At 41.3% G+C, this 25,154-nt stretch overlaps 1 protein-coding gene across 3 annotated transcripts in view; it reads left to right on the top strand.

Moving 5' to 3' along the window:
• The window catches only part of Lats1 (large tumor suppressor kinase 1), a 34,087-nt gene that overhangs the window by 5,333 nt on the left and 3,600 nt on the right, over window positions 1-25,154 (top strand). Inside the window, exons 1-5 of one of the 3 annotated variants that reach the window (XR_007832606.1) lie at window positions 3,041-4,018; window positions 8,609-8,756; window positions 16,714-18,224; window positions 19,806-19,868; window positions 20,984-21,066. Coding sequence is in view for 2 of the 3 variants with exons in the window: in XM_051164645.1 (XP_051020602.1) it covers window positions 3,671-4,018; window positions 8,609-8,756; window positions 16,714-18,224; window positions 20,984-21,566 (2,590 nt within the window). In the remaining variant the exon portion in view is untranslated. Of the gene's footprint in view, window positions 1-3,040; window positions 4,019-8,608; window positions 8,757-16,713; window positions 18,225-19,805; window positions 19,869-20,983; window positions 21,567-25,154 lie in introns of those variants that run through there. The other 2 variants (XM_051164645.1, XM_051164644.1) reach the window with 2 other exon arrangements.

Below are 25,154 nucleotides of genomic sequence, written 5' to 3'. Positions count from 1 at the left end.
CTCTCAGAGAAGCTGAAGTACCCCAAAGCTCAGTGTGTTCATTCTATACAGCTGAACAAGGAGACCGGGTTAACCAGTCTTGTTAGGAGCAGTCTCTGTAGGGGAGCAGTCTTCAGGCTGAAAATATTTCTGGGGGTGGGGCCACTACGGTGGACATTTTTCTGAGCACACTGTCAACATTCACACTCAGACCAGAGGGAGGCTTTGCATCTCTCTTGAGCCTCGCCTCCTATGGGTCTGAGGCATTGCTCCTTCACATGGCAGTGGTCATGTCAGCAACACATAGCCACTCCCTACCAGTAACGATAAGCACAAGTAAGTGCATAACCCAGCAACATCATCTTTATCTTCATGGTCAAGTATTATATACTGAACATAATGATTAGTGTTGTCATTTTGTACAGCTGTCAGCATAGTAGTTTGTTTACATCATCTCCTCAGGGTTAAGAGTGATGCATTGTGCTATGGCATTCCTTGGTGATAGGGAATTTTTTTAGTAGCTCTGGGAGGATAGTCATATAGTCTGCCTTTTGTTGGTTGAAAGATCAATATATGACAAATGACTGTACATTATTAATTAGTTAATAGCAGTCATATAATCTTCAGAATCTCTTCTAAATTTTTTCCATAAGACTATAAGGTAACGTTCTTCGTCATCATGTTAGCTATTAGAAGCAGCAGATATTTTGTTTCTAAGAGGGTATTATGTAGACCAGGCTGGACCAGTACTGGAAATCCTGCTTCAGTCTCCTAGCTGCTGAGGTTACATACATGCTCCAGGTACCGTTTGGTACCAAATCACAGCTTGTTCAAATACTTTGTCACTAGGAAACAGTTGTCCATTTTCCCAGCCTCCAGCATTACTTCATAATCAGAGAATAAATATACAAGCAACAATGGCAGGATCGTATAGAGTACTAGAGTTGTAACCACTGTAGCTGGTTACAATCTGACCTCCTGCCTCAGCTTCCTAAGAGCTGGAGTCATAGGTGTGAGCCACCACCGTGCATGTCTTAGCTTCTCTGATTATTGTGCCTAGTTCTAACTCAGGACCAGTTTTTAAAAGTCAGGTATGTTCCTCACACGAATCACACTCAATGCTTACTTCTTTCTAGCCTGCCTGCATCTTCCCCTTGCTAACGACCTGCAGTTAGAGTTCACCTAAAGTCTTCTTGTGTTTAAAAAAAAAAAATATTTAACTCATGTGTAAAAGAGTGCTTCTCTTGCATAATATGCACATGCCTAGTGCCCAGAAGACGGTGGTCAGACACCCTGGAAGTGGAGTTAGGGATGGCTGTGAACCTCCACCCTGTGGTGGTAGAAACTGAACCCAAGTCCTCTGAGAAAGCAGCAAGTGCTCTTAACCATTAAGTCATCTCTCCCGCTCCCTTTCTTTTCATTATTTTCATTATTCATATTTTCTCACTCCCTGCTTGCCTTTTTATTTTTGTACAGTGGTAGTGGCTGGCTGACTCTCTTCCTATGGAAATTTTTCAATGAGCTTTGCTTTTTCTTATCTGGGAAGTCTTTTGTTTTCCACATTATTACTAATATTTGTTACACTTTCATCCCTGATAACATACCTCAGAGAAACGGGGAGTTAAGCTACATTGTCGCTGTGGCTTTAAAAGTCTTGGACCATCATGATGAGGGCACAGCAAAACAGCTCACATCATGACAGCTAGGAAGCATTAGGGTAAAGACAGAGTTACAATCCCCAAGACAAAACTAGGTGACTAACTTCTTCCATCTAGGCTGTACTGCTTGAAGTTTCTGGAACCTCCCCAAATAGGGAGCATCAGCCTGGCACAAAGGCTATAATGAGTGAGCCTCCAGAGGCATTCCCGAAGCCAGCCCCCAAAGGCTTGTGGTCATTTCAGAATGCTGTCAGGTTTTCCCAAGTGTGTCCATAGTGTCAAAATCCCCAACCTTGTTTTAAGAAAAACCTAAAGTCTTGCTGGGCATTGGAGGCATATGCCTTTGATCTCAGCACCCAGGAGGCAGAAGCCGGTTAATCTCTGAGTTCGAGTCCAGCCTGGTCTATAGAGCAGGTCTGGGTCATAGAAAGCAAAACCTCAAGAGTGTTAGCTACAAAGTGAGCCCCACTGTTTTTTAGAACAAGAATCTTAAAGTTCCATGAAGAGGTGACTGCCTTGAGGTACTGCAATATCAGGGCAGTGTGTGAGCACCAGTTCTGTATCCCAGGTCCAAAAAAATCTATCTAGTATATTGTTCTCAGAGGAAGAATCAACAGATACTATCTTGATCTTAGTGAAAGGGCCCAGAGGTGATTATAAGTAGAGTTAAAACGTTCTTATTTCATGCTTATGTGTATGTGTATGCATTTGCACACGCCGTGGCACATGTGTGAAGGCTAGAGGACAACTTTATGGAATTGATTGTCTCATTGCATAGTGGATCCTAGGAATCAAACTCAGATAATCAGGGTAGACAACAGCAGCTTCTCCTGCTGAGACATCTGGCTGGCCCCCCTCTTACTTTTGATCACAGTGACAAATTACTTCGGATAAGTTAAGAGAGGAAAAATATATTATGATTAATAGTTCTGGAGGTCCCAGGGATACATGACAGCCACTAAGGACAAAAAGGGATCTGGGAAGAAATACAGCTCCCTACGGATGTTCCTCCAGTGACCTACTTCCTTCATTTAGGATGCACTTTCTAAAGTCTCTGGGACTTGTCATATGCAACCTATAACAACACTGCTTTTTAGAAATAAAAATATTTATGGCTTAGTCCAATGGAGATGTGTGTCTTGTTCACATGCCCAGTGGGAGTCAGTAGGAGCTCAGTGCAGTGATTCAGACCCACTGTCCCTCCCTGCTATAATCCACCATTTCAGAATGAGTCTTGTTAATATCCTTGAAGCAAAGAGTGCACCCAACTTTTAACTGCCTTAGTTCAAAACTGAGACATGTGACGCCTCTTCATTAGGCTTTTGTGGGAGCTACCCGGAAGACAGAAGGAAATGCAGAAAAGCAACCTCTGCATCAGTGCACTTATTAAAACAATTGGAGAGACAGTGAAACGGCTCTGCAGGGAAGGGCGCACACTGGCAGCCTGAACCCTAACTCCAGGATGTAGATATCCTTAGTCACATCTTGCAGCTTGGGGAGTAAACCCAAACGTAGGTTTTGAGTCTTCTGAAAAAGTAATGCAAAACCTTTAAAAAGCACTAACATCCTTCTAAATAAATCTTACACTGAAGACTAATTTCTAAGATTTAAAATTGAAGAGGGAGGTTGCTTAGTAATCCTGTACATTTATATAAGCTTTATATACTTACTAAAGCAGTTTTAAGATTTGTTTTTTCATCACAAGTACTACGAGTTAGAAATAATATAAATAGGTACAGAAAGGTGAAGTAACTTACCTTGATCCTATAGTACTACTGGATGCAATCTGAGCTTCAACTGGGAGCTATCAACTCCCATAGCAGTGGGGGTTTCCACTAATACAAGGAACTGCTTTACTTATTAATCACTATAGCTTTATTTATGTATTTTCTTTCTTAGGTTAGTTACTTCGATCATAAAGGATCTTAACATTCCTGGGAACGTGCCTTTCACCTTTGCTCAGAAGGAAGCTCTGAGCCTGTGGGTTAGCTCCTGAAGAAGTGTTTTGCAGGGGCCCACATATAGATGCTTTCATGAAGAGGGGTGAGAAGCCAGAAGGGTACAGACAGATGAGGCCTAAGACCTTTCCTGCCAGTAATTACCCTGGCAGCAGCCGACAAATGCTGCAGGAGATCCGAGAGTCCCTTAGGAATTTATCTAAACCATCTGATGCTGTGAAGGCCGAACATAACCTAAGCAAGATGTCAACGGAAGATCCCAGGCAAGTGAGAAATCCACTCAAATTTGCCACACATCATAAAGCCTTGCAAGAAATTCGAAACTCTCTACTACCATTTGCAAACGAGACGAGTTCTTCCCGGAGCCCTTCAGAAGTGAATCCACAGATGTTTCAAGATTTGCAGGCTGCTGGCTTTGATGAGGTAAGAACTTTTGTTTGTTTGATTTGGTTTTTGGTTTTTCGAGACAGGGTTTCACTGTGTATCCTTGGCTGTCCTGGACTCGCTTTGTAGACCAGGCTGGCCTCAAACTTACAGAGATCTGCCTGCCTCTGCCTCTCCAGTGCTGGGATTAAAGATATGCAGCAGGGCTGAGGTAAGAACTTTTAAAGACAAAACAAAACAAAAACCCAAATGGTTCTTCTTGTCCAGTGAAGCAAACACCTTTCAGGAGAGCTCATAGGGAAGTGTTCCTTTGAGAAGACTTAACTGGGCATACAGATTTGTGCGTCCCATTAATAAAGAATACTATGTTTATAATCCTGCAAAGTAGTATAACAAAATGAGTGTTATTTCTTTAGTTTCTTCTGTGCTAGTCCTAAATCCTGGAATTTCTCTCTATTTTAAAATTTACCTTATGTATGAGTGCTCTGCCTGCATGCATACCTGCAGGCCAGAAGAGGGCATCAAATCACATTAGAGACAGTTGTGAGCCAACATGTGATTGCTGGGAATTGAACTCAGAACCTCTGGAAGAACAGACAGTGGTTCTAACTGCTGAGCCATCTCTCCAGCCCCCATAAATCCTGGAATTTCTATAGGTTAGATGGTGAAACTAGAGTGAAGGTGCAGTTGAAGAAAGCCCCAAGTGAACACAGGGGCAGGGAAGCTGTTTGAAATATGAACATCATGGTCTCGGTTGTTACTGGAGAAGTGACAACTCCAAGTCTATGAAGTGTAGATTTGTCCTAGGGAGTGAGAATTATAGTAACTACCTTAGTATATTCATACAATTCAGGCCCAGTTTTAGATTCCCCAAACTGTTAAATCTTAGTTCAGACTACAAAGCCATGTCTTTACTATGTACTTTAGAGCTCCTTGTGAGACCTCTTCATAACACAGTTAATCACATTTTATTTATATTATTAATAAAATTTTCTTCTCACAACAATATACTTTGTGAGTGAATATTTTAGGTGGCAGAAATCATTTTAGATCAAAATTGGCTGTGTTCAAGCTGTAGACATGGCTCACAGGTTAAGAGGCTGTACTCTCAGAGGACCCCACATGGAGGCTCACAACCATCTACAGCTCCAGTTCAAGAGATTCCTTACCCAGATATACACATAGGCAAATATTCATATGCGTAAAGCAAATTAACTTAAAATTTGGCCATGTACATAAATCAGATAACAGACTTATTCTAAACTTACTTTCCCCAAAAATCAATAAAGCAGGATGATCACAAGTCCAAGGCAAGCCTGGGCTACAGAGTATGTTCATTGCTAGCTTGGGCAATTTTTTGAACTCAAAAAGTAAAAAAAAGTACTGCCTTCCTGTACTTGGGAGGCTTAGACAAGAGAATTGCCAGAAGTTTGAGATTAGTTCCAAACCAGCCTGAGCTACAGAGTGAAATGTTGTTACCCCCAACTCACACCCCAGAAAGAAAAGTAAAAGGAAGGCTTGAACACCTCAGTGTTAGAATGCTTGTCTAGCACAAATCAGGCTGTAGGTCCAATTCCTAATAATAAAGAAAAAATTCAGTACCCTTTTTGCTCTCAGGTCCCTACCACCTTCCTTTGGTTAGTTAGCTCAGGTACATTCCAGTCTACAAGAGAAAAGTATTTATCAGTAGTCTGCTCATTCAGTATCTCTCTAATCTATTTTTCATTGTCACCTGAAATACTAAGTATTTTAGGACAAGTGAGTAACTGCCTCCCTCTTGAAGAATGTACCTCCTGTGCATTCTGAGTGTTATTGTATTCTTGATGTTTACAATGAATATCAAAGGAATGCAGGAGGACTGCCACTACCTGAGGCCCCCACCTTGCACTCGTACGCTTTGCTTGCTTTCTCACTTAACTCTTGAGTCAGCCCTGTGAATTTGTTACACTTGAGAAGGTGGAGATCTGAAGTTAAATAGGTAGAAAATCCTCACCATTCTGAAATGGAGCTTCTGGAACTCAGATATCATTTGTTAGGGCAGGAGAGATAGTTCAGCAGTTAAATGCACTGGCTGCACCCATGGTTGATTCCCTGCACCCACATGGTGTCTCACAACCATCTGTAATTCAAATTCCAGACAATCTTGACAGCCTCATCTGCCCTCTGCAGGCACCAGGCACACGGGTGATGCATAGACATACAAATGTATTAATAATAACAACAACAACAGTGCTGGAGAGATTGCTCAGTGGTTGAAAGTCCTGGCTGCTCTTCCAGAGGACCTGAGTTCAATTCCCAGAACCTACATGGCATCTCACAACTGTCTATAACTCCAGTTCCAGGAGATTCAACACCTTTACACAGACACCATGGAGGCAAAACACCTATGCACATAAAATAAAAATAAATCATTACTTTTTAAAATTATACCAAAACATGTGTGTGTGTTTGCTTCAGCTAGTATCCAACCTAAAATTCTCCATCGTAACTACTCTAAATAGTTTTCTTTAATTTTTCCTGAATTTATGTCCCTGTAAATATACTTCTTTGAAATGTAAACCTAATTTTTAAAAATTATGTGTATGGGTTTTGCTTACATGTATGTCTTATGTACCACATGCATACAATGCCTGGGGAGGCCAGAAGGGGGCATGGAATCCCCTGAGACTGGAGTTACAGACAACTGTGAACCACCACATGGGTGCTTGGAGTCCAACCGCAATTTTCTAGAGAAGTCAGTACTCTTGACCACTGAGCTGTTCCTCTAGGCAGTATCCCAACCTCCTTCTTTTTCTTTCTTTAAGACAGAAGTTAAGCTATTAGGGTTGAGATAAGATAGATAATGAATCTCATTCGGAAATCTAGACCCAACAAGACAGGAAAGACACTTCAAATGCAGATGGCCAATTCACTCTGAATGTAACATGTATAGAACTCACTATTCTCATGACTGTCACATGGTTCTCCCTGCTGTATGTAGGTTGTTTTATACACGTGTAATAAAATAAAAGCATTAAAAATAAAAAAGGAAAAAAGAAAAAGAAATGATAGCAACACACACACACACACACACACACACACACACACACACACACACACACACACACAAGACAAGAATTCACTATGCAGCCCTTACCATGAATTTGCTATATAGTCCAGGCTGGCCTCAGACTTAGAGAATCACCTTTCTATATCTCAGTGGGAATACAAGGGACAGGTTTTTTTTCGTTTCAGATTTTATTCTGGTTGCCTGGTGGCTTGGCTTTGGTTTTTTTGTTTTTGTTTTTGTTTTTGTTTGTTTGTTTGTTTGTTTTGGTTTTGTTTTGTTTTTGAGACAGGGTTTCTCTGTGTAGCCTTGGCTGTCCTAGACTTGCTTTGTAGACCAGGCTGGACTCGAACTCATAGCGATCTGCCTGCCTCTGGTTCCTGAGTGCTGGGATTAAAGATGTGCACCACCACATCTTTGGTTTTGGTTTTGGTTTTTTTGAGACAGGGTTTCTGTATGTACCTCTGGTTGCCCTGGAACTCAGAGTTCTGCCTACCTCTGCCTCCTGAGCTCTGGAAATAAAGGCATGCACCACCATGGCCCAGCTTGTTATCATTACAATTATGTGTACATGTGTGCCTGAATATGTATTTGGCACATGAATACAGGTGCCCTCTGAGGCCAGAGAAGGGCATTGGATTCCTTAGAACTGAGGTGGCTGTGAGCTATCTGATGTAGGCACTAAAAATCACACTCAGGTCCTTTGCATGAGTCCTGGGATTAGAGGCTTTCACACCATGCTTGGCATATGTAACCTCTTAAGAGAATAGAAACTAGCTAGGAATTCCATTACTGTTAGACATATTGACAAAGGTACTTAATAAAGTGCTTTAATGATATAAAAAGCCATTTCTAGGGTTTTAAAGGTTTATGCATTTTTTTATTGTTGTTGTTTGAGGCAGGCTTGTGCTCTGACACACACTTGGAGGACAGACAACAACACCATGGATTCAGTTCTCTCTTTTCTGGAGACTGATTTCAAACTGCCAGGCCTGCATGGCGGGCACATTTATCGTGTGTGTGTTTCCAGCATTTGCATTGTTTTCTGAAATATGATAATCATTGTTTATCTAAGAAAATGAAACATAATCAAAACCACATTGCTGTATTTACTCTAAAAAAGTTAATACTAGAAGCAACAAGCATGCTACCTAAAGATGAAACTATTAAAGAAACATTTCTAAGATTAGAAGGTTTGTTTTGTTTCTTTATAGCTTGAGATATATGGGGCTATTTTAGTAAGTACAAAGAAAACACTAATAACAGGCTGTGGGGACTGGCTAGTTGGCTCAGTAGGTAAGGTGCATGCTGACAAGCCTGAAGACCTGAGGCTGATCCCTAGGACCCTTGAACAATGAAAAGACAGAACTACTTCCTGCAAGTTGTCCTCTGACCTCCACACACTCACCTTGGCATTCTTGTGCACACACGTACACAAAATAAAAGGAAAGAAAATAAAACACAATTAGGTTTGGGGCACTGTCTTTCATAACTAGGGATTTCTCTTGTGCTTACTACTTTTGTTCTTTCCTTCTGCTAATTATATTTAAATTGTCTTTTTTTTGGTTAAAATTTTGGATCAGGACATGGTCATTCAAGCTCTTCAGAAAACTAATAACAGAAGCATAGAGGCAGCTGTTGAATTCATTAGTAAAATGAGTTACCAAGATCTTCGTCGAGAGCAGATGGCTGCAGCAGCTGCCAGACCTATTAATACCAGCATGAAACCAGGTGATTCATCTTTTTTTCCTTATCTCTTCTTTCTTATGGTATAGCATAGAACACCTGAATATGTCAAATTTCTGGTCTTAGAAACTGCTGATATTATATTGCCAGGCATGGTGGCACACTACTGGCAGAATCAACATTTGGGAGATGGAGGCTGGGGAATCAGCAATTCAAGGCCTACCACAGCTACATAGTGAATTCAAAGTCAGCTTGAACTACAGGAGATCCTGTCTCAAATGAAACAAACAAAACAAAACAAAACAAATGAAGGAAGAGGGAGGGGAGTGTGGAGAGACAAACTGACAAGGCACTGCTGTTAGCATCTGTATTAGTCAAGATTCTCTAGAGAAAAAGAATTGATAGAAATGAAAGGCGGAGTAGGGGATGGAGGGGGAAGCTGGAGAGATGGCTCAGCAGTTAAGAGCACTGGCTGCTTTTCTAGAGGTCCTGAGTTCAATTCCCAGCAACATCATGGTGGCTCACAACCATCTGTATGTGATCTAATATGCACTGTATATATAATAAATAAATCTTTTTTTAAAAAGTAAATGAAAGGGGATATATTTAAATTTTAATATTGTGTGCCTGTGTGTGTACGTGTACACCACATGCATTCCTGGTGCCCATTGGGATCTGGACTCTGGAGCGATTGTGAACTACCAACCATGAGGGTACTAGGAACTCAACTAGGTCCTCTGCAAGAACAGCAAGTACTCTTAGCCTTTGAGCCATCCCTCTAGCCACCTCCTGTAGGCTCAATTTTCTTAACAAAAAATTTTCTTACAAACTTATTAACTGTGAGTACTCACTTATAACCTGACTAACCTAAATGATAGAAAAAGGAGATTAGAGAATATAACAACAAAACTGTAAGGACATCAGTTCCGAGGAACAATTCTCCTGGCATAATCAGCAGGATTTCTTCTGCTGGAACCTGAAGTAATCAGAACCCAGAACCTCAGCAGGAGCTCAGAGCCCTGAAGCCTTCCCAAGAGCGGTTCTCTCTAGAAGCATCTCCAAGTGGAGCGACGAACAGCCAAAACTATCCCAAGTCTCCAAAGGCTGCCCCTCTTGTTTCTGGCTTATTTATATATCTCCTTCCAGAGTCTGTTCATGGATCTTTTTACCTGGCAACAATCAACCTCCCACATGAGGTGGTTTGTCTTCTAGTGGATTAACCGCACCTGTTCTCTCACAAGACTGTTCTCCATCCCATACTTGGGATCATAACAAAAACAGGTTTATCTCTGCTTCAACCTTCTCCAAGGGAATTTATTAAAGTGACTTTATAATATGTGCTCTGGCTACTCCAACAATTGCTGTCTCTCCTGATTGAAAGGTCAATCTAGTTGTCCAGTTGACTCTGTTGGAATCCCACAGAAGTAGGTTCTAATACCAGCAAAGAAATGCCTCAGCCACAGGATACATGAATTTGCCAACAAGAGTGAGGGCAAGCAGACAAAAGCCAAAAGGTTTTTTTCTTCTACGTCCTCCTGTGTGGGCTGCCATCAGGAGATGTGACCCAGATTTGGGTGAGTCTTTGCACCTCAAATGATGCAGTCGATCCCTAACATGTGCCAAGCTGCTTGGGTTTTAGTTGATTCCCGATAAGGCAAGTTGACAGCCAAGATTAGCATTATAGCATCCAATAAAGGGAGGGTTCAAGTCTTAAGTTAAGAAAATGGCATATGGGAGTTCTAGTCTAGCCAGAACTACACAGTGAGAACCTGTATCAAGATAAATAATTGAACAAACAAGTATCTTTTAAAAAATCATGTCACTATTAATAACTACAATATTTTCCCCATGGGAAACCTGAGTGGGTCTGTCTATATGATGGTTCTTATTTAGGAAATAAATTTGTAAAGCAAAAAAAGGAGAAAAACATCATTCTAAGTCCTGCTTGTTCATTTATTCTACCATGCATAACTTGCCTTGTTACTAAATATTCTACAAAAATTATTTTAGTGATGCTAAGGACTGCATGGGCCTCAGGCTGATAAGCACACATTCTAGAACTAAGCTAAAGCTCCATTGAGATTCCCTGCATGTTTTATTTAACTACTATCCCATTTGCTCAGATAGTGCCCACTGCTAGGGTCTGAGCTTGGGCATGCTCTGTGGGCATATCACTGTGCTATATCCCTAAGTATCCTTGCTTTAAAAATAAACTCCAAAAATCCTGCACATGTAAGGCTTTCAGCTTTCTAACAGTAAATTTCAAAGAACTTGGCAATTTTTTGAGATTCTTTATAGATACTGCTATCCAGAAAATGGTGGGACCCTATCACTCTATAATGAGAACGTCTATATTTGTAAGGCCTGCATAAGGCCATTTTTATCTGTTTAGTGGCTTTGAAATACTATATCCTTTTTAAAATTATTTTGTATTATACTTTTTTTTTGAGACAGGGTTTCACTATGAAGCCTTGGCTGGTTTGGAACTTGCTATATAGACTAGACTGCCCTCAGATTTAGAGATTCATCTATGTAGAATGATCATTAATAATTATTGATTCAAGCTGGGTGTGGTGGCACATGCCTTTAATCCCAGCAATCGCAAGGCAGAGGCAGGTGGGATTGCTGTGGGCTTAAAGCCAGCTTGGACTACAAAGCGAGTCCAGGACTGCCAGGGCTACACGAGAGACCCTGTCTCGTAAAACCAAAAAGGAAAAAAAATTATTGATTCATAGTATTAGTTATCATGCAGTTACTTTTTAACCAGCTATTTACCCAAGTAACAACACATGGAAACTATGATTTATTTAATTAGCCTAGAGCACAATTCTGAGCAATAATTACTCTATCCTAAACCTCCAAGCTAGTCTAGCTACTCCCAGCCAAATTTCCCACATTATACTTGCTTTTTAAATCATTTCCTGGATCTGGATCATTCCTCCTGGTTCTTCCCTGTCCTCTCCTTGTGGCTCAATCTTCTACTTCCTTTCCTCTTTCTGCTCCCCTCGCTGGACCCGGACATCCCAACATTCCACCCTTTCTCTGTATTGGCAGTATAGAGAACAAATGGTGGACATGTTTACACAAACTTGAGACAGGAGATATTTAGAATATACATTACACTGCCATGTCTGGATTGAAACTAGATAGTGGGGTAGAAAACTCAGCGTTTGAATGAACAAGACCTGTACACAATCCACAAAACTTTGTGCCAACAGACCTATCTGAGCCTTCAGGTGCTGGGAGTAAATACATGCACCATACTGCCTGTCCTCATTTTCTTTCTTTCTTTTTCTTTCTTTCTCTCTCTCTCTCTTTTAACTTTCGGTTTTTTGAGACAGGGTTTCTCTGTGTAGCCTTGACTGTCCTGAACTCGTTTTGTAGACCAGGCTGGCCTCAAACACACAAAGATCCGCCTGCCTCTGCCGGCATTAAAGGCATGTGCCATCATGCCCGGCCTTATCTCATTTTCATTCACATTGCTTTGAGAATTGATGAGCATTTGTTTAAGGGCTTTGTTGTGTGTGTGTGTGTGCGTGCCAGAGGCCAGAGGCCAGAGGTGGATTTCAGATGTCTTCCTAAGTTGCTGTTCACCCTGTATTTTGAAACAAAGTCTCTTCCTGAACTTTGAGTCCATGAGTTTCACTAGACTGCCTGGCCAGCAATCCCCAGGGAGCGTTCATTTCCATCTCCTCAGGCTTAGATTACAGGTTCCTGTGCATCATCCAGCTTTTACATGGTGCTGTTATGAGCACTCTGCCAATTAAGCCATTTCCTCAGCTCTGTATAATGGCTTTTGTGGGGTTTGTAGTTTGGTTTTTGGTGTTGGGAATTGAATTTGAGACCTTGCATATACTAGTAAATATGTACTTATTAGCTGTTTTAATCATGTGTTTCTCTTTGCTATTGACTTAGAAGAGGATTTTTCCTTTTCTTCAACACAGTTTTTGGTCAACCACTGTTTGAGACTTTTCCTGCTAGTTGAGTATGTGCCTGGTAATTTTCAGAACTTATATTCTAATATCAGAATGTTGGGTCTGGAGTTGTGAAAACAAGACACCAAGGATATCCTGTAATGGAGCAAAAGATTATTTTTCCAGGCAAAAAAAAAAAACTGGTTTCCAGAGATGCTACTCTAATAATGGAATAGGGAACCACTCATTACAGTCTTTTTAAAGCAAAAATCATTGGCAGAATGGCAAGTACAGGAAGAGAGAAAACAGTCTTGTCTGGGCTGGTCAGTACCAGGCGGACTCGTTACTTTTAACAAGGCAGGGGACGGCAGGACCTACTAAGGACCAGGGAGTTAACAGTGTGTGGACTGGGAACATCTGTGTGTCCTTTACTAATAGGTGGTCTTTCTGCTTTCCCAAAATTGAAGGCCTGTGTGTATTAAGAATTGGGGGGTGGGGTGCACAGGCCCAAGATGGAGTCTGGGTTGTTAGTCTCTTCAAGAACCCAAATAACAGCTGGGTGTGGTGGTGCACACCTTTAATCCCAGCACTTGGGAGGCAGAGGCAGGGGCAGGCGGATTTCTGAGTTCAAGGCCAACCTGGTCTACATAGTGAGTTCCAGGACAGCCAAGGCTACACAGAGAAAGCCTGTATCAGAAAAACAAACAGAAAGATCCCAGATACCCACAATACATGTGGCATAGTTGTGTGAGTAAGGAGGGGAAAGGTACATGGCACTGGATTCTTTTGAGAGGAATGTTTGCTTTAATCAAGATCAGAGCTGCATTTGGTAGATCACATCTGTACTCCCAGCAACTCATGAGCTAGAGGCCAGCCTAGGCTGCATACCAAACCTGTCTGAAAAAACAAAATGTAGATCAAGGTCACAGGAAAACTCTCCAAAAACTGGATCCTTTTGTGTGTGTGTATGTGAATGGAGGGGGGGTCAGTTGTTTTCTTGTTTATTTGTTTTGAGACAGAATCTTGCATTGTAGCTAAGGCTGGGCCAGAACTCAATATAGCACAAGTTACCTTGAGCTGGCAATTGCTTCCTTTTTTATTAATTTTAATTTTTTGATTGATTGAATTAATGTATATGAGTGTTTTATCTGCATGTATCCCTGCAGGCCAGAAGAGGGCATCAGATCACATTATAGATGGTTGTGAGCCACCATGTGGTTGCTGGGAATTGAACTCAGGACCTCTGGAAGAGCAGGAGGCGCTCTTAACCACTGAGCTATCTCTCCAGCCTGGCAGTAGCTTCAAACTTCCTAAGTGCTAGGATTACAGGATGACTGTTTCATTTGTGGGATCATAATTATAGCTGAAGCTGACTTGAGGAGCAAAAGTTAAAACAACTCTGAGAGATGTTTTTCTAAGGACATACTGAAGACATTGATGAAAATAATGCAAATCAAAGTGTGTGTGTGTGTGTGTGTGTGTGTGTGTGTGTGTGTGTGTGTGTTGGGGAGACCTCAGGTTCCTTCAATTTTCAGTTAATGATGAATTATTAGGCAGGCCTGGAACTCTAATTAGACTAGATTGGCCTTGAATTTGAGATCCACCTGCAAAATAATGCAAATCAAAGTGTGTGTGTGTGTGTGTGTGTGTGTGTGTGTGTGTGTGTGTGTGTGTGTGTGTGTGTGTGTGTGTGTGTGTGTGTGTGTGTGTTGTGTGTGTGTGTGTGTGTGTGTGTGTGTGTGTGTGTGTGTGTGTGTGTGTGTTGGGGAGACCTCAGGTTCCTTCAATTTTCAGTTAATGATGAATTATTAGGCAGGCCTGGAACTCTAAGTAGACTAGGTTGGCCTTGAATTTGAGATCCACCTGCCTCTGCTTCTCAAGCACTTGGATTAAAGGTATGCACCACCATGATCAGCTTAATAATTTTATAAAGTACAGGAGTTGATGAAGCTGAGATGAAGGCAATAGATAGTCATCTTTATAGATGTAGAAATTATATGATGACGGCATATCTTGGGTAAAACAAGTGCCAGAATTATGGGCGAATGAAAGAGTAAAGCTGAGCATGATGACTCAGGTCTGTAATCCTAGCACTCAAAAAACAAAGGAAGGCTTGGTGCAAGTCAAGGCTAACTTGGGCCATCTTGTAAAACCCTGTCTCAAAATACCAAATGTGAGCCCCTGAGTTCAGGCCCTAGTATTTGAGAGGGAAAGAGGAAAGGAGGAGAGGAAGGGGAGGGTATCAGGTGAGAAAGTGTAAATATGTCCCCCAGGTAAGGATCACTTCAGAAGAACTAGCCTTTAAAAAGGAATTGAAAGCAAAAATAGAAGCTCAATTTGGAACCCATATTTTTGTTTGGTTTGGAAAAAAAGAACATCAACAAAACTTAATTTTGCGTTGTTTTGAGACAAGGTCTCCAGGCTGGAGAGATGGCTTAGTAGCTGAGAAAGTGTACTTTGGGGTGGGAGAAATAAAAAAGAAATTAGCATGTCAATACCTAGGGTTTATTGCTGTGAAGAGACATCATGACCAAGACAACTCTTATAGAGGAAAACATTTAATACATTTAGTAGCGCTGGCTTACGTGGTGGGAAGCATGCAGCTGAAGAAGGAGCCTAGAGTTCTGCATCTGGATCGGCAGGCAGTGGCAAGAAAGAGGGAGCCACTGGGCATGGCTTGAGCTTCGGAAACTTCAGAGTCCGCCTCTAGAGACACTTCCTCCAACAAGGCCACACGTCCTAATCCTTTCAAATAGTGCCACTCCCTATGACCCTGTGGGGGCCATTTTTATTCAAACTAACTACATCAAGATTAAAAAAAAAAAACATGTGTACTGCTTTTGCAGAGGACCCAAGTTTTCATCCCAGTACCCATGTCAAAAGGATTACAATTCTAGCTCCAGGAGATTTGATGCCTCTGATCTCCAAGGGCTCCTGAGCTAATTAGGTACACAGACACATACATATAATTAAAAATAAATAAGTAAATAAATAAAGATAATAATAAAATTTAAAATAAGATTAGTAATAAAAATAAGTTTTTTAAAAAAATAAAGAGACAAGATCTCTGTAGCTTTGGCTAGACTCAAACTTGGTAAGTTCCTTTTTTTTTTTTTTTTTTTTTTTTTCCGTAAGTACATTTTGAGTTCTAGGTCATCTTGATGCCTCAGGGGGGAAAAAAAAATCCTCCCTGCCTTCTCTTCCTCCTCCAAAAATAAAAGTAAAAATTAAAAAATTGGAAAAGTCAAATAAGGGCTGGTAAGACAGATCATTGGGTGAAGCACTTGCCACCAAACCGAGGAACCCAGGTGGATCCCTGTGACCTATGCACTGGAAGGAGAGAGCCAGCTCCTTCAAGTTGTTTTCTGACCTACACATGCGCACTCTGGCACATGTATATCTACACATACAATACAAAATTAGTAAGACGTAATAAACAGGTTTTTAAGTACAACCACTTGGTGAAATGTTACTTTAGAACCTTTGTGGCTAGGGGCGAAATCAAGCTCACTAACCTCACCTATGCAGGAGGGCTTGATGGGAATAAAATCTACTCTGTTCCATCTGGGCCGGGTGGTTTACTTTTCCCAGTACATGAAAGTCTAAAGCAGGAAGTTCAAGGATTTGAAGCCAGCCTGGGCTACAAGACAAACGCAACCCTTAGAATAATTACTGAATTATTTTGGGCAGTTTCCAAGAATGCGTTGGTTTCTTGTTATTTTTATGTGTCATGAATGTTTTTTGTACATGTATATATGTGGACCCATCTATCTAGTTCCTATGTAGTTCAAAAGAGGGTGTTGGATCCCCTGGAGCTGGAGTTACCATTGTGAGCTGCCATATGGGTGCTGGGAACTGAACACGGGTCCTTTATAAGAGCAGCAGGCTCTCTTAAGCATTGAGCAGTGTCTCCAGCCCCAAGAATATACTGTAATTAACTGTGGTCAACTCAGGGTTATAAAGTTAAGCTCTTGGCTTAGTCCTTTTTACAATTTTTAAACTTGGCTATCAGTAGTATCAGAATTCTGAGATAAATGATTGTAAATGAGAGGTTAAAAACATGACTCTTCTCTCTTTTATAATCACAGGAAATGTACAACAATCAATTAACCGCAAACAAAGTTGGAAAGGTTCTAAAGAGTCTCTAGTTCCTCAGAGACACGGCCCACCTCTAGGAGAAAATGTGGTCTACCATTCGGAAAGTCCCAGCTCCCAGGCAGATACAGGAAGACCTCTGTCTGGATCTGGCATCGCAGCATTTGCCCAAGCTCACCCAAGCAATGGACAGAGAGTGAACCCTCCACCACCTCCTCAAGTTAGGAGCGTCACCCCTCCACCACCTCCACGAGGCCAGACTCCCCCTCCACGAGGCACAACACCACCTCCTCCCTCATGGGAACCAAACGCTCAGACAAAGCGCTATTCTGGGAACATGGAATACGTAATCTCCCGAATCTCCCCTGTTCCACCTGGGGCATGGCAGGAGAGCTACCCTCCACCACCCCTCAACGCTTCGCCTATGAATCCTCCCAACCAGGGACAGAGAGGCATTAATTCTGTTCCAGTTGGCCGACAGCCAATCATCATGCAAAGTAGTAACAAATTTAACTTTCCACCAGGGAGGCCTGGAGTTCAGAATGGTGGTGGTCAGACTGATTTTATCATGCACCAAAATGTCCCTGCTGGTGCTGTAAATCGGCAGCCACCACCTCCATATCCTCTGACCCCAACTAATGGACAAAGCCCTTCTGCTTTACAAACAGGGAGTTCTGCTGCTCCTCCATCATATGCCAATGGAAATATTCCTCAGTCGATGATGGTACCAAACAGGAACAGCCATAACATGGAACTTTATAATATTAATGTCCCTGGACTGCCAACAACCTGGCCCCAGTCATCTTCTGCTCCTGTCCAGTCATCCCCAAGCAGTGGGCATGAAATTCCTACGTGGCAACCTAACATACCAGTGAGGTCAAATTCTTTTAATAACCCATTAGGAAGTAGAGCGAGTCACTCTGCTAATTCTCAGCCTTCAGCCACTACCGTCACTGCGATCACACCAGCTCCTATTCAACAACCTGTGAAAAGCATGCGTGTCCTGAAACCAGAGCTGCAGACTGCATTGGCCCCTACCCATCCTTCTTGGATAGCACAGCCAGTTCCGACAGTTCAGCCTAACCCTTTCTCCGAGGGTGCAGCTTCAAATGTACCTGTCATCCCGCCTGTTGCTGAAGCTCCAAGCTATCAAGGTCCACCACCACCTTACCCAAAACACCTGCTACACCAGAACCCATCTGCTCCCCCGTATGAGTCGGTAAATAAACCCTGCAAGGATGATCAGCCCAGCTTACCCAAGGAGGATGATGGTGAGAAGAGTTTGGACAGTGTTGACTGTGGAGATAAAGAAAAGAAACAGATTACAACATCACCTATCACAGTTCGGAAAAACAAGAAAGATGAAGAACGAAGAGAGTCTCGAATTCAGAGCTACTCCCCCCAGGCTTTTAAATTCTTTATGGAGCAACACGTAGAAAATGTCCTGAAATCTCATCAGCAGCGTCTGCATCGGAAAAAACAACTAGAAAATGAAATGATGCGGGTAAAACTTTTAAAAATATTTTCATATTTGATCATATCTTTCCTCGGTATTTTAAATTCTTGTAGCAAATGTAATGTGTTGCCAATAACGTGAGTAAACTTTGTGAGAATTTATTATAGCATTTCAGTGATTTATTCAGTATTTCATGTAATAAAATTCTTATGTAACCTTCAATTACATACCTTATAATAAAGTATGGGATATGGGAATTGGGACAAGGTTAATTTCTAGGGTTTTGGTTTCCATTTTTGTTTTTGTTTGTTGACTTTTCAAGACAGGGTTTCACTGTGTAATCCTGGCTCTGTAGACCTGGCTGCCCTTAAATTTACAGAGATCTGCCTGCCTCTGTCTTCCAAGTACTGGGATTAAAGGCTTGTGCCACCACCATGTCCTGGCAATTTCTACGTTTTATACATTATTTTACAACATACAAAAATCAGCTAGAAATACCTGGGTTATCTTTTTTTTTTTTTTTTAATGTTGTAGAAGAGTTTATTAAATGAGCATGGGGGGAGGAGGAAAAGAGGGAAGAGTACCACAGAGACGACAGAGACAGGAAGAGAGAAGAGGAGAAAGCCTGGGTGATCTTTTATACATATAAAAAACATTGCTTTTTACTTGAGAATTTGGTGTTTATTCTTCACATACGCATTATTAGAAAGTGTCTGGTGGCATACACCTTTAATCCCAGCACTCGGGAGGCAGAGGCAGGTGGATCACTGTGAGTTCAAGGCCAGCCTGGTCTACAAAGCAAGTTCAGAACAGCCAAGGCTACACAGAGAAACCCTGTCTCAGATTTAAAAAAAAAAAGAAAGAAAGAAAGAAAGAAAGAAAGAAAGAAAAGAAAGTGTCAATATCACCATGCCTGGTGGTACATACCTTTAATCCCAATACTCAGGAGGCAAAGGCCAGTGGTCAGCCTTGTTGCTTCCCAGGCAACCACAGCTACATAACAAGGCACACACATGGAAAAAAAACTTCTAAAAAAATTGTCAGTTGGCTGGTGGTGGTGCATGGCTTTAATCCCATCACCTGGGATGCAGAGGCAGGCGGATCTGTTGTGAGTTCAAGGCCAGCCAGGACGATTTCATAGAAAAACACTGTCTTGGGGAGGGCGGGGCAAAAAAGAAAAAAAAAAGGTCTTTATCACTTCGCAGTTATTTTCCTCTTCTAATTATATTTGAGGAAATTATGCTGAAATTGTTGAATGCATGAAGGAGATCAGAGTACTGAGCCCTCCCTTTAGGTTGGGTGCACTCTGCTCCCATGCAGATGTCTTTGGTACTATGGTAGAGCTGTCACATCATGGTTGTATCATATGCTCAGAACGCAAAGCTTTGAATCCTCCACCCTTCTACACCTACCACCCAAAAGTGTAAGAAGATTCTGCTTCTCGTGATGAAAGAAAATGATTTTTTCAAGTCTCACTTTATAGTTCAGCACACTATTTTCTTACTATAAATAATTGTGTTAAATGAGAAATACCACAAATTCTATTTGTATTGTTCTTAGAATTTCTTACTAAAGTCTATGTATTTTCTTAGTTTATTTTTCCTTTTTCCTCTTCACTTTCACTAATAGCTGACTTAAACTTTCATGGTGTTGGAAGCTTTGCTGACTTCTGTAGCCTCCATTACTGTGTAGGCAAGTAAGATTTTAAGAGAAAGAGTTCTGTACTAAGTCTGGCATGCTACCACTCTGAAAAGACTTTGCATGCAAATGCACATCCTAACAGAAGCATGAGGTTGCTGTATTGAAATTAGTCTTGCATTTCTAAAATTAGGCTCTACTTTTCCAAGTCTTGTCCTTTTAAACTTTAGTGAATTCTTTATTAGCCAAAGAAACCCCCTGCCTTCTAAGTCAGGTATTCTGTTGCTGCTTAGAAGTTGACCTTTGTGTTTACCTGGCTGTTGATAATGTCCTTATTCACAATAACTTTAAAAACTATTTCAGAATATCTAAAATAGAAGCACAGTTGTCCCTTAGAGGTGCACTAGGAGTCTCATGGTGTTCTCTGAGAAAGAAAACGAAGGTCACCATGCCTTCTGTAAATTTTTTTAGCCTCTGAGAACATGTAGAGGTCAGAGGACAACATGAAGGAGTTGGTTCTGTCCCCTTGTGAGTTTTAGGGATCAAACTGGGAGAGTCAGACTTGGCCACAGGTGCTTTTACCAGCTGAGCCATTTATTAGTTCGCTTGCTCCCTGTCTCTCTCCTTCCTCCCTCCCTCCCTCCCTCCTTCCTTTCCCCCCTCCCCCCTCCTCTTTTATTTTGTTTTTAAGAATGATTGCACCAGGAGTGAGTGAAAATTTTTCTTCCTGTGAAAGATAAAATCAGGGGGAAAATATCTGAGGCTAGACATTCTACAGAAAAGGTTTAGTGAAGGCACTCTAATCCTATAATCCCATGCATGGAGAGAGTTGAATGCATGGACACAGACACTTGTTTATTGTGTATGGGGAAGCTATTTCCTGAGTGCTTTAGAGAGGGATAGAAGCCTGACTGTTGGTGCCCTCTTTCTTCCTGCTCTCCACAGCTGGATTTGCATATATTCTACTCACCTTGCATATTGTTTACTATCTCTTAAGCTTGACTTTGATCATTAATTTTTCTCTGAAATACATTCTAGAATTCTAACATGCTTTATTAAAAATCATTATGCATTTAACTTTCAAAAATATGCCTGAACTGTTTTTTTTTTTAAGCTGTGTCTTACTATTCAATACAATTCCTTATTTAACCTCTAGTTTATTTACCTAGGTTGGATTATCTCAAGATGCCCAGGATCAAATGAGAAAGATGCTTTGCCAGAAAGAGTCTAACTATATTCGTCTTAAAAGGGCTAAAATGGACAAGTCTATGTTTGTGAAGATAAAGACATTAGGAATAGGAGCATTTGGTGAAGTCTGTCTAGCAAGAAAAGTCGATACTAAAGCTCTGTATGCAACAAAAACTCTGCGAAAGAAAGATGTTCTGCTTCGAAATCAAGTGGCTCATGTTAAAGCTGAGAGAGATATTCTAGCAGAAGCTGACAATGAGTGGGTAGTTCGCTTGTATTATTCATTCCAGGATAAGGACAATTTGTACTTTGTGATGGACTACATTCCTGGGGGTGATATGATGAGCCTATTAATTAGAATGGGCATCTTTCCAGAAAATCTGGCACGATTCTACATAGCAGAACTTACCTGTGCAGTTGAAAGTGTTCACAAAATGGGTTTTATCCATAGAGATATTAAACCTGATAACATTTTGATTGACCGTGATGGCCATATTAAATTGACTGACTTTGGTCTGTGCACTGGCTTCAGATGGACACATGATTCCAAGTACTACCAGAGTGGTAAGTGAGCTTCCATTTAACTCACCATAATATCACTTATTTATGTAGTACAATTTAAGATGGCTTCGACACTTAATGAGACCAGTAGACATAAGTTGGTTCTTAACTCTCTTATTAAATTTAGGTGAATCCCTTAAGCATGTACATTTATAAAGTCAAAGAGTGTTTAAAGTTTACTTCTAAATATTATTAAAATTTTTAAAGTAACTACTACAAAAATTTGTCACTTTTTAAATGTGTCAGCTTTTCACTGGGCGGTGGTGGCACATGCCTTTAATCCCAGCACTCGGGAGACAGAGGCAGGTGGATCACTGTGAGTTCAAGGCCAGCCTGGTCTACAAAGTGAGTCCAGGACGGCCAAGGCTACACAGAGAAATCCTGTCTCAAAAAAAAAAAAGTGTCAGTTTTTAAAATACTTTTTAAATAAAGTTTCTCTGCCCACCAAGATAACCAGTAGTAGTTGTTAGATGCCCTTAATTGTTATTTCCCCTTCTCTCCTCCAGAGACATCCAGTATGTATAACTTTGTAATCTGTTCTTTTTTCAAATTCGCTGCTGCTGTTGTTTCCCAGGCCCCTTGCCTCCTAGATAAGTACTCTACACCTGAGGTATAGCCTCACTACCTATATTTTTTATTTTGAAACAAGATCTCAGTGGGTTGCCTAGACTACAATTGAACTTGCACCAGGTAGCTCAGACAAGCCTTCAGCTTGGGTTCCTCCAGCCTCAGCCTCCTATGTAACTGTGCTACTAAGCCTGGACCTCATATTCTATAGCATTATGTGTTATATTTGTCAGCAATATATCACTTCATTTTTCCCATTCTTGACACTATTTAAATATAATTCTCTATGTATTCTTTTTTGCTTACTACTTTTGTTTTTGAGGTTTTTCCATTGTTTTTATTGCTATTTAGAGTTCCGTACATGACTGTCAAACAACCTATTTAACCCTAACCACATGCACATGATTCTGTTTAAATCATATGACACTGAAGCAGAATGAAGACATGAGACTTAGGAGAAGTAACTTGCCCAAGGTCAGACAGAAGTTAAGTGTAAGGGCTAGGATTTGAACCCAGGTTTGTCTGATTACAGGGCCCATGTTATCTCTACCAAACTGCCTCACCAAGAACCCTTCAAGCGCTAATGGAAGTGTAAGTTGACCTAATGCTTGTTAAATACTTACTATAACCCAGGTGCTTTACATATAGTCTAACTTAGTGCTTATAAGCATCCTCTAAGGTTCGCTTTCTGTGAGCACAAGAACATTGACTTCCTTCTTTTTCATGTATTTAATTTTGAGACGGGTACACTACGTAGCATAGGCTATCCTAGGGTGAGTTCAGACCCACAGTTCTCCTGCCTCAGCTTACCAAGTTTGGGAATTACAGGCGCCCTCTTCAATACTCAGCAGTCAGTGGACAGAGGTAAGAGGTCCCCCACATCTAACTCTTATTTCTGATTCTCCTCAAAAATAGAAATCTGAAGCTCTGTTCCAGACTTTTTATTGAAAAATGTTCTCTGGAAATGAGAACTATATTTTTAATATTTATTTTATGTATGTAAGTGCTCTATCTGCATGTACACCTGCATCCAGATGAGGGCAGTATAGAGATGGTTGTGAGCTACCATGTGGTTGCTGGGAATTGAGCTCAGGACCTCTGGAAGAGCAGACAGTGCTCTTAACCTCTGAGCCATCTCTCCAGTCCCCAGGAACTATATTTTAATGACATTTTCCAGATGATTATTACAGTTAGGTTAATTTCAGATATTGTAAGTGGTTTTAAATATCCTATATGTGTTAATGACTTTCATGTCTCTCTTTCTAGAAATGGTCTCTCCTGTTTCCAATACATTTCAAGTAGCTATGAAAACTTACAGAACTGCCACAGCTGTCTGCCCAGTTCCATCCTTCTCTGTTCTGGAACACTGTAGCACTGGCCCTTGCCCAGCTGGCTGAGCCTCTGCAGCTCCAACCTTACTGTCCTCAGCCAAGCTTCCCGCAGTTACCTAGTTGGCCTGTCTGTCCTGTTCTTCCACAGTCTACTTTCCCCAGCACAGCAGCACGGCTCTTCCTGCTACAGCCTCCATATCCTGTGGGGGCTTCTTTCTTCAACCATGTATCACATCTTTTTGTTCCCTTGCTTCAGGCTCTGCTGTGTCTTCACTGTACATCTGTTGTCGCCCTTATCAACCACACTGGACTGCCTTCTGTTACTGCTTCTTTGTGGAAAGCCTGGTCTTGACTTTCATATGATCAAGTTCTTTTTTTGTTTGTTTTGATTTTTATTTTTTGTTTTTCGAGACAGGGTTTCCTGTGTGTATCCCTGGCTGTCCTGGACTCACTTTGTAGACCAGGCGAGCATCAGACTCACAGGGATCCGCTTGCCTCTGCCTCCTGAGTGCTGGGATTAAAGACATTTGCTGCCATGCCCAGCCCCATGATTGAGTTCTTACCTTTTACATTTTACCAAATATTACTTTCTCATTCAGGCACCTTTGCCATCCAGTCTAATGGAACTGTCAAGTCACTTGTATTGTCTTTATAGAATACTCAGTGTGTCGTCTTTTCTGTGTTCTCTAGACTGGTCTTGAGTACCTGAGTTCAAGTAATCTTCCTGTCTCTGCCTTCTGTATAGCAGATACTAAAGGGGGCTATAAATTCATGCCATGCCGTGTGTGTGTGTGTGTGTGTGTGTGTGTGTGTGCGCGCGCGCGTGTGTGTGTGTGTGTGTTGCTGGGGACTGGCACCCTGGGCCACTTCCATGCTAAACATGTGCTCTCCCTGAGTCTACCACCATGTATACCCTCATATCATCGTTGTGAGTTTTTTGGGTTTTTTTCCTTTCATGTGTATGTGGTCGTGGTGTATGTACAGTTCATGTAGTTATATGAACATGTGGAGGCAGAGGTCTATGTCAGGAATCTTATCTTTTAATCTTTACTTATGTTTATATGCTGTAATTGTCTATGGATACAGTTTGTACATGGCAGGATGTTTGGAGATCAGAGGACAACTAGTAGGAGTTGGTTCTTTGTTTCTACCATGTAGGCTCCAGTGATCCAGCTCAGGTGGTCAGTTTGGAGGAATGCTCCTTTCCCAGCTGACTCTTCTCCACAGCCCCTGTCTCTGCCTTCCCTCAGGTGGGGTCCCAGCACCTGGTTTTTATAGGGTATTAGGGATCCAAAGTCAGGGCTTAAGCTTGTGCAGTGGTCGATCTACCAACTGAGTTTTTTTTTTTTGTTTTGTTTTGTTTTTTTTGTCTTGTTTTTTAATTCTTGGTTTAAAAAAAAAAAACTCTTATTTTGTGTATGTGTGCATGTGGAAATCAAGGACAACTTGCTGGAGTTGTTTCTCTCAATCACCACATAGTTCCTGAGGACTAAACTGAGGTCCTGAGGATTGGTTGTCTTGCTGGGTTCTGTTTAGTTTCCAAGACAAGCTCACTACTACCTAACTCCTGTTTCCTGGACCTCACTATGTACACCAGGCTGTCCTTGAACTCACCAAGGTCTCCCACGTGCTGAGATTCAAGTCATGCTACATAGCATTGGTTGAGGCCAGTCTGGGTTATGAGAAACATGGC

This window comes from Acomys russatus, chromosome 21, assembly GCF_903995435.1.
Source record: "Acomys russatus chromosome 21, mAcoRus1.1, whole genome shotgun sequence".
NCBI classification, from domain to species: Eukaryota; Metazoa; Chordata; class Mammalia; order Rodentia; family Muridae; genus Acomys; species Acomys russatus.
Note: the sequence above shows the minus strand (reverse complement) of the source record. Positions and strands in the feature narration are given on the sequence as shown.